Source organism: Oryzias latipes, chromosome 24, assembly GCF_053564925.1.
Source record: "Oryzias latipes strain Hd-rR chromosome 24, Olatipes_Hd-rR_3.1".
Classification (NCBI taxonomy): domain Eukaryota; kingdom Metazoa; phylum Chordata; class Actinopteri; order Beloniformes; family Adrianichthyidae; genus Oryzias; species Oryzias latipes.
Window position 1 is genome coordinate 17,646,393 of NC_136260.1, and position 9,420 is coordinate 17,655,812.

Here is a 9,420-nt window from a genome sequence, read left to right on the forward strand (position 1 = left end):
TTACAAGGGTGAAGACTGATGGTAGTGAGTTTTTTTGAGTTTAGTGTTGTCTTTTATTGCAGTTTTGTTTTATGGAGCAGGATTTTGGCAATCTTTGCTGCAACTAATGAACAAAAGAAACAGCTAAAAATGCTTCATAGATCAACATTTTCACTTTTTTTTGCATCTTAACAATCTTCAGAAAGCACATTTTGATGTCCAAACTTGGATCTTTAGAAAGACTTTTAGTCTCCCGCCGGTTTTATGTTTTTCCTCTGTGAATTTTTTCGCATTGTTGGTTTCCCAGCAAATCCAACAATCTCATACTAATGGAGGAACAACATTTAAAAGTTGCACACCAGTATCCTTTTTAACACAGCCATTTTTTAGTATATAGTTATTTTTTAATCTCTTTTTAGGTAAACTTTTTATTAAGTTTGTGATAATCCTGCAGTCTTTTAACAAGTTTTTCCTTTTTATAATCTATACAGTATAATAAACATCACAATTGAAAACGTTTTAGACACTTCATTCGATTCATCTATTTAATCTATTTTCAATAAAAGCCACATTTTTCTGCTGTCTGGCATGTGTAGCTTTATTAAATCCATACTCTGGGACACAGTGAGAACTGGTTTGGGTTTTTTGTTGTTGATCTCAGTTTAAACATGTGCTTCCAGTCTGGGATGCAATTGATTTCTCTTGTTTAGCCTGTTGCAGATCTTACAGTGTCCTTGCTAAGCAGAGGAAGCAACTCCACAAGAGTTTTCATTGGCTCAGCAAAGCTCTTTGTGAAGATTATTGAGTCTGACAAGTTGAATTGCTGGAGCACCCTGTTGATTTTGGATCATAATGAGACATCTCCTTCAGAAACATAAAGCTGTCATAAAGTATTTCAGACTGCATCCGGTCAGAGTTTATCATTTAGACTGGTTGGAGTTGATGCTCTGCTGCTTTTTCAGCTTTTCACCAAAGAGTATTTGCTGACGAGTAAATGCAGGTTGATTTAACTTTTATTCTCTCCACTATTAGGGACATTTGAAACATTATTTTGAACCAGCTCTGGGAGATTGTTGAAATAACCTGTTTTAAGAGACAACAATAAGGCCACATCACAACTCCCTGAGTACGTCATTCATCTTGGTAAAAACACGTCGCACAACCATCTGAAAGCAATCAGTTTTTTAAAGTCAGAAAAGGAAATCATAAAAGTTTAAGATGCTGACTTCAGCTAAAGGAGACGAGTCTTTTGGCTCACTGGGGAGACTTCCTCTTCCTTTTTTTATGGATTTCATATATTTTCAGTTCACCTCAGCAGTCTGCCAGTCAGCTAACATTCTTGAATTAATTGTCCAATACAGTCTAGGTTTGTTTTAACTGTTCATGGCACAAGTTACTTCTATGTACATTCAAATTATGTGTTTCTCTCTTTTGTCACATAACTGCAGTAAAGAACTTTTTCTGCCCTCAGCTCCTTACGTGAACTACATCCGGAAGGATCCAGGTGCGCCTTGCTCTCTAACCGAAGCCCTTGAGTTTCTTCAGGTGGACGTCCTGGAAGACTTGATGAAAAAAGACCGCCAGGCAGCCAGTCAGGGGGAGGCTCCGAAACATAAACCCCATAACCTCACAGTGGTTGCCATGGAAGGCTGCCACTCTTTCATTATTCTGGACTGGGCCCGGCCCCTGAAGGGCGACATGGTGTCAGGTGAGACGTTCATGGAAAAACAGGAGCTTTTACACACATCAATATTATGAATTAAGTACTATCTGATGAAAAAACATTGTGATTTAGTTTTTGAAAATATCTTTAGAAATATCTTTAAAAAACAAATTTTACTTGTCTATTGTAACTGAAAAGATTTTTTTTTTGCAGGGGACATGATTTTTTGTCTCCTATTAAATCTTAAAACGAACACAAGATTGTTTGAAAATTTTGTTTGTCTGTAAATTATCACAAGTCATAGTCTTGCCACACAGTGTTTCTTTTGATTCACAAACATGAGCTTCTGGCCGTGCAGCAAACAATTTCATCCTCTGATGTGTAGAACAGATGGTCACAATTTTTTTCTCCTTTTGCTTTCTCCTTTTTTCCTTCTTGCTTTTCATCTTTGCTCACACAAAATCATGATAATCTCACTTTGTACTTTATGTGACTTTTTAGTTTTAAAAAAAAAAGTTTGTGGAAAAATCCTTTTATTTGTGTGTTTTTTTAACTTAAAACCAACATCAGGTTGCATTTACTGTGGAATTTTTCAAAAGGTTTCAAGAACAATTTATTACTAAACATGTGTTTTTATATTTAACGCTTTACTTCATCTGGTGAATTTACCTCCAAACATATGGAACGATGCAAATGCAGGACATTTGAAGAGACTCACAGATTAGCTACAAAGCATGAGAGAAATAGAGCTTGTATTTAACATCTCTGCTTTCTTTTGGACCTGCATTATTGGTTTAGTAATGAAAATTGTGAAGAAGTATAGTTTGGTGTCAAGCTACGTTCACAACACCCTTGACAACGCACCTTCAAGTGGCCACTTCCAAAGAACTTTTCAGGCTTCCATGTTCAAAACTCTCGCGTTCACGCATACCTGGGCAAGTTTCTACTACTTTTTCAGGCTCTACCTACAAAATTTGCAGCCATTGAACGTGCGTTTAAAAAATTGAAACCAGGTTGAACTTTGACCAATTTACGGTTTTAATTCACAGTGCCACACATTGATCATGAAGGAAAAAACGAAAATTGTGGTTTTTGCCTGGCCAACAGTATAAGACACAAAGTCTTCATGTATCGGAATAAAGCTGTGAACGAAAAAGCCCGGAGTGAGATTTGAGAGATTTGCACCGCTTCGACATTTTACACCAAGCTTGCTTCCAAAAAGAAGAAGTCCTTCACAGGTTGTCCAGTGTGAACACCATGGGCTAAGCTCAAAATGATAGAGTATGATGCAACTTTAGGGTAATCACATGAGAATTCAAGAAGGAGGCATAGATAAGGGGAAAAAAGACACAAAGCAGGCAAATTGGGAACAATTAGCATCAGCTGCAGGAAACAAATGTTATTTGGATGGAAAAATGTTGCCCTTTGTTATTGATCCTTCAGTGGGGGAGTCTCATTTTCATTCTTGTGGGTTTTGCTTCATTTCCTTTAGGCTACATGGTCTACAGTGCTTCATATGATGATGTCATCAAAAACAAGTGGTCCTCCAGACTCTCCAACGGGACACATTTGCCAGTGGAGAATCTCAAACCCAACTCTAGGTAACTTGTTTGTGTTTGCACATTGTTTATTGTCTCATGCAGAATATGCATGAAAAGCTTAATTTAACGTGTTTTTGTATCAGAAATATCGACACATACCAGTCCACACCAGTAGTCAAAGTAGATTGAGTCTTAGACACTGCAGTGGTTAAAAAGGTTAAAGTAAAGTCTTTTTGGTTAAGTAGTGGGCAAAGAAGCTGTTTTAAATCTTATGAATGCTGTAAAACTATGTTGGGATTTTGGAAAAACATAGTGCAATGTAAATACAGCACTTTTTTTTACACTTCTATGTTTGGGCCATTTTAGGGTGTTTGAGTGAGATTTTCCACCACCTTGTCCTTTAAAACCCGGCTGTAGGTTTTCAGTGTTCAAAAACACATTCCTTCAACCATAGACCTAAGATTTTAACAATGTAAGGTACGTGTAAATAGCTGTGCTATGCTAGGTTATTTATTCATAATTTACATTTTGGATTGTTTAACTAGCATAATTGGCTGGTGTGGAACAAAGCACCTTTATTTATTACTGATAAATGCATGCCAGGTTTCAGAGTTGCTGGCAACAATGTTGTTTCTTGTCTGGGAATGGACAAAGGAGGTGTCTGAATATCAGTAATTAAACCTCTGGGCCCTGTACTGTTGCAGATTACTAAAGCGCCTTACTACCCCTTCATAATATTATCTGCAGCACTTAAAGTCCTTGAGATCATATGAGAGTACGGGCAAAAAAAGAACTTTAGTTGAGAATTCTTCATTCTTTCTCTGTTTCTAATATGTGAGCTTGTGAAAACCTGTTTTAAAATTAAAAGTCACTGTATCATCCTGGATGCTTTATTTAAAAAAAGTCAGAAAATGTCCTAAATGCAATTCTACGTGCAGCCAATAATATAATGCCTTTAATTTGACACAGAGGCACGTGAGCGATCGTACTAACCTAAATGTCCAGGTTGGCAATGTTGTTGCACTATTTTGGTACCAGAACTTCTTCAAATTATTTTAGTAATTTTTGTTGTAAAGGTAAAATGGCTCAACTCACTAATTAATTTCCCACTTTAAGTCTTTTAACTTGGGGATTAATAAACACTTCATGTGATAAAATATGAGGGATTATTCTGTAGTTTACACGTCTCAAATGTTTGATCACCCGATTAAACTGGTTTGGCATTGCACACTGTTGCAGCTACTGTGATTTTACCTGCCAAGAAATACAAGTCAGCTTAAAAAATTACAAATATAAAAGGCTGAACAAAACTTCAAAAGCTTTTTTTTTTGCAAATGTCAAGAGCTGCAGCATTCCAAATAAACAATTTAATGTGAACTGACTCTACTTTATTATTTTAATGTGAACTGACTCTATTTTATTACAATGGACAAAATACTGGAATAGATTACTCATATGGGGTTCCGTTTGTGCCAAAAATATAAAAATATGTTTTTGCGTCCACTGTCTATGTCTTTGGTCCATTGTCTATGTCTACTAAACATGTTTTTGCGTCCATATACTCAAGCTTCAGGCAGATCTAATGCAGCTTTTTACACGATCTTCATAGGAAATTGACTACTGTTAATTAGGAAACCAAAATCAAACAATTGTTACTTGCAGCTTTGTTCCATTGCAGAAAGTTTCTCTTAAAAAGAAGTGTGTTGTTAATTTGAAGGCTCTGATTTGAGGTTAATTAGATTTTATGTTCAGCTGTCATAAATAATAAGAAACATATGGTTGAGTTGGAGCATCTGCCCCCACAAGAAAATGTTGTCTGCATGAAGCTGACGTTATTTTTTTTCCCCTCACTGTAGTGGCTTCTATCTGCAGCACAATTGTTGGTTTCATGTTGTCACTTGGTGGCTGGGATTAAATCCAAGCCTTGTGGCTGCATTTAGCCCTTTAAATCTAGATATTTTGCCAGCAACATCTAAATAACACGCGCTCTTCGACATACAGTAAAGCTTTAATAGATAACGGGATCAACGTAAATCAGCTAAATCTGACGCGGAGAAAAGCAGCTTTGCATCAGTGTGCAATACTTTACGTTAGTAAAGGCACGTTACTTTTCTCCCCAGGCACTTCTCTACTGTAAAGTGTTGGATATCAGTGAGAGGTTGCTTTTCTCCACATCAGAATCTGTTGGAGTTATTTAAATTGTGTAAACAGATTTTTAAAAGAACATTGGAGCTGAAACTCTGGTGTTAAAAGATTAATGAGTATTGGTGTCAAATTTTGACCTTTGATTGGTGGAAAAAAGTCTACCTGTAAGAATTCTGGACTTTGTTTTCTTGGTTTCTTGTAATGTTCCGTTTTTCAGGTTTTTTTGTTTATCATAGCTTACCTGGTTTCATTTGCTAATTGATCCCAGGTGTCTTAAATAAAGTTAATTATCCTCAGTGTATTAAAGTGTGTGCTTATTAGTTCATCCTTGTCAGGTCATGTGCTTTGTCACCCTATTTGTTTGACTTAACGGTTTACAGTTTTAGCAAGCTTTAAGTTTATCAAATAAAGTTATGATTAGTGATTGACAGATGCTTCATGCTGCATTGAAGCCTTCCTCCAGTTGGTTCACTCCAGCCCAAAGCTTTTTGAAGCTTTGTTTGGTGTGGTAGGAAATTTAATGGATGGAAAAATATCAGTTGATGTAAATTTGAAATGACTGGCAGTTTGCTAAAAACCTGTGAATAAAACTGTCAGCAAACTAGAAGAAGTACAAAAGACATGTATGTGGTAGTATTCTGTGTATCCTATACTTTAAAAACCTGCCATCAAGCCTAGTCTTATGCATTTTTTTCCTATGTCCACCAGTTCCTGATACTTAAAAACATCTACTTTTTTTAAGTTGAATTTCTTTTTCCCCCCCAATATTTTTTAGCATCTTTTGGAAGTATTTTTACTTTCAGACAACTTGTTTTCCTCCAGTCCACAGGAAAAGCCATGGAAAAGGGATTAGCACTTGAAGTAGGCATACAAAAGAAACCGTCAGTCATTGCAAAAGTGGTAGAGAGACCCTTACAATTAATCTTTGATTAAGCATTGACATTGATGTTTCTGAACTTCCAGGTACTACTTCAAAGTACAGGCCAAGAATGTGTTTGGTTTGGGACCAGTCAGTGAGACGCTCACTTATGTCACTGAATCAGGTTTGTCTGCAAATAATTAACTAAAATTTTCTGCAAGTAAACATGTGTAAGAGCCCTGAAACTGAAACTGCATTTACTTTGATGAAGTGCGTGGTGCTCGGCCGAACAGATGTGCATTGCATCATGCAGTCTGGTGGTCCCCCCCACCCCCCAAGAGATTACATTTAACTGCAGAGCTGTCTTCTCTCTTCTTGATAAAATGTCCACATTCCTTTTTTCAGACGATCCTCTTCTCATTGAAAGGCCACCTGGTAAGTGAGTCTGTGTTCTGTGAGATCATTTCTTCATTTAGCGCCATCATTTCTTTGAATAAAGTTTTTACAAATACTTCAAAATAAATGTATTTTTTGGTAGTTTGGGGAAAAGGTGCACCTAACCTCTGCAAAGTTTGGAAATTAACCGTTTTTTTATTTACACTTGACAAAACAAAAAAAGAGCTTGCCCAGATTCTCTTTTGCTTTCAAATGTTTGTGAAGGTAAAACCTGTGTTGTTCTTAAAGCTACAGTTTCCCGCTCCTCTCCTGCCCTTTGCAGGTGGAGAACCAATCTGGATCCCTTTCACCTTCAAATACAACCCAGGTCACAGTAGCTGCAAAGGCAGCCAGTACGTCAAACGGACCTGGTACAGGAAGTTTGTGGGCGTGGTTTTGTGTAATTCACTGAGGTATAAAATCTTCATGGGCGACGGTCTAAGAGGTGAGATAACGCACGCAAGCTTTTGTGTTTTAGAAACACTTGAACATTTGAAGCAACGCCGCTGTCGTTTCTCTGCAGAGCTATTTCACAGTATAGGAGATACAGTCGGCCAGGGTGAAGATCACTGCCAGTTTGTTGACTCCTACAGGGATGGAAGAACCGGCCCGATCTCAGTCTTGAACAATCTGCCCTCAACGCAGGGTAAACAAAAACAGACACATGTCAAACATTTTGTTTTTTGCAAATAAAATACTGCACATCTCTGTTACTGCAGTCTCTGTAGCTCTGTGTTGGAACAGCTGTTAAACATTTGTGTAAAAGATTTAAACTAAACGCCACATGCTTTTCATCACTGCAAACCCAGTTTTAATGATCATAACTGATCAGATTGATGCTTTAACTACCGGTATATGGATATTATTGGCTCAATTAAAGAGTTTGTTTGACAGTTTCGTGATCAAAAACGCGTTATTTATTTATTGCAAAGATATAAAGTAACTTTTGCTTTAGGATTTTAACCCTCTCAATAGCAAAAACAAAAAAGTCAGTTTGTTTTGATTTTCATACGAAATTGGCTGAAAATAATCAAACTCCACCTTAATAATAATTGAGTTTTGAATGTTTAATAGTCAAGTATTCATCATTTTCCTTTTATTTACTTTTTATACTACTTTTTGCACAAACTTAATATTATGAAAACACACTTTTGTACAGAAAATGATTGGGGCCACGATTTCAGATCTTTTTTTTTCAGAAATGACTCTTCTCTTAACCTTTTTTTAATCAGTATTTTACCTTTAAGAACTGAAATCTTACCTATTTGTAAAATTCACTCTTTTAAATCGAAGCTTGCTATCAATATTTTTTTTTTCCAGTGGCCTTTCTCATTTTCAGTTTTACCTGTATAAAGATACCATTGTAGTTTTTCTTATTACTTTTATTTACTACATTGGATGATCCAGTGATTAGACATATTACCGAAGACAACTGAGATTTAGTTGCTTGCCAAATGTTCTACATTACTCATCCTGCAATCACTCATTAATCCAATAACAGCATAGGACTAAAATGTCTGTCAAACAGTGGCTTACCTGATTTTGGCTAACACTATGCATTTCATGTTTTTTTGTATTGCAGGATATTACAGAGCCTACAGACAGGAACCAGTTAAATTTGGAGCTATTGGTCCCCGTACCCCCCATTCAGTTGTCGGCTGGTATGAATGTGGGGTGCCTATTCCTGGGAAGTGGTAACACTGGAGGAAGAAGGGACATCTGTCATCGGTTCACTCCTTTCCCCTAAACGCAGACTGACCAGAGCAAACAAGGATGCCACTAAGAACGTGTTGCAGCTTCGTCAAAGAGAAAATGGTATTCCAGTGTATTTCACTACAATGCACTTTTATGTAAAGCAATCTGTATATGAGGGGAAAAAAGTGGCATGTGTGCTTTGGCTCATCCTAAAACCTAACTGCTTGTCATCTTGTATTATTTGTACCTATTATATAAACTGATCTTTATCCAGTGTTATTTATGTCATCAATAATATGGATGGTCATGTGGTCAAACTATTAATATTGGGTTTACCTTTTGATGAAAACCGTCAAAATGGGCATCCCTCTATTTAAAGAGTTGGTGCCCTTTTTAGTGCACCGAGAAAACTTTAATAAAAGTTGGATTCTACTGTCAGCCCATCTCTTGTTTATCACATCTGTTTATAGATTCTGGATAAGTATTTATACTGCATGGTTTTTCTATAATGAAGTTTCATTGTGCTTATAAACTCAGCTCAGACAAAATCCCACACCAAAACCAACTCTGGTTGTTAGAAATATCATTATGTGAGGTTAAAAGTGTAGAACTAAAATTTAAAAATGTCAAGTAAAATTGTCAAATAGTGGATAAAAAAGGGAAAAGTGGAGCTTTAAAACAAAAAACCACTACACAAATAAAAGTGCTCAAATAAAAATATAATCATTTTGGAATATGTTACCTATAAGGCATAATCTCGTTTTATATTGTGTTGCTTTTAGGAACCTATGATGACATCATTAACCCCTTGTGCTATCTTAGATGGCCCCACCCTTGCATTGACGTGTTATTCCTTCCATGAGAAAGGTGGATAAAGGTGGAAAGATTTCATGTAATCCATGGAAACCAGTGAAGATCACAAATCACAGATCACAAAAAAAGCTTTAACGCACTGTCTAGTGGGTCTAGATGACCCAACTCCCAATGGTAAAGTGCCTAGGATAGCACAAGGGTTAAAATGGATTCTGTGGTCCACTTGGTTTGTGGTAAAATACACATACCGGTATGTTTATTTTTAAGAAAGGTTCTTATGGGTTAAAGTT

The 9,420-nt window shown here is 36.5% G+C and overlaps 1 protein-coding gene across 4 annotated transcripts in view; it reads left to right on the forward strand.

Moving 5' to 3' along the window:
* fndc1 (fibronectin type III domain containing 1) overlaps positions 1 to 8,755 on the forward strand; it is a 29,759-nt gene extending 21,004 nt beyond the window's left edge. For all 4 annotated transcript variants that reach the window (XM_020714592.2, XM_011491600.3, XM_078942441.1 and 1 more), the window contains 7 exons: positions 1,451 to 1,687; positions 3,135 to 3,243; positions 6,292 to 6,371; positions 6,593 to 6,622; positions 6,906 to 7,067; positions 7,146 to 7,268; positions 8,205 to 8,755. In XM_020714592.2, the coding sequence (XP_020570251.1) occupies positions 1,451 to 1,687; positions 3,135 to 3,243; positions 6,292 to 6,371; positions 6,593 to 6,622; positions 6,906 to 7,067; positions 7,146 to 7,268; positions 8,205 to 8,320 (857 nt within the window). In that variant the 3' untranslated portion in view covers positions 8,321 to 8,755. The remainder of the gene's footprint in view (positions 1 to 1,450; positions 1,688 to 3,134; positions 3,244 to 6,291; positions 6,372 to 6,592; positions 6,623 to 6,905; positions 7,068 to 7,145; positions 7,269 to 8,204) is intronic.
* The last annotated feature ends 665 nt before the right edge of the window (positions 8,756 to 9,420 follow it).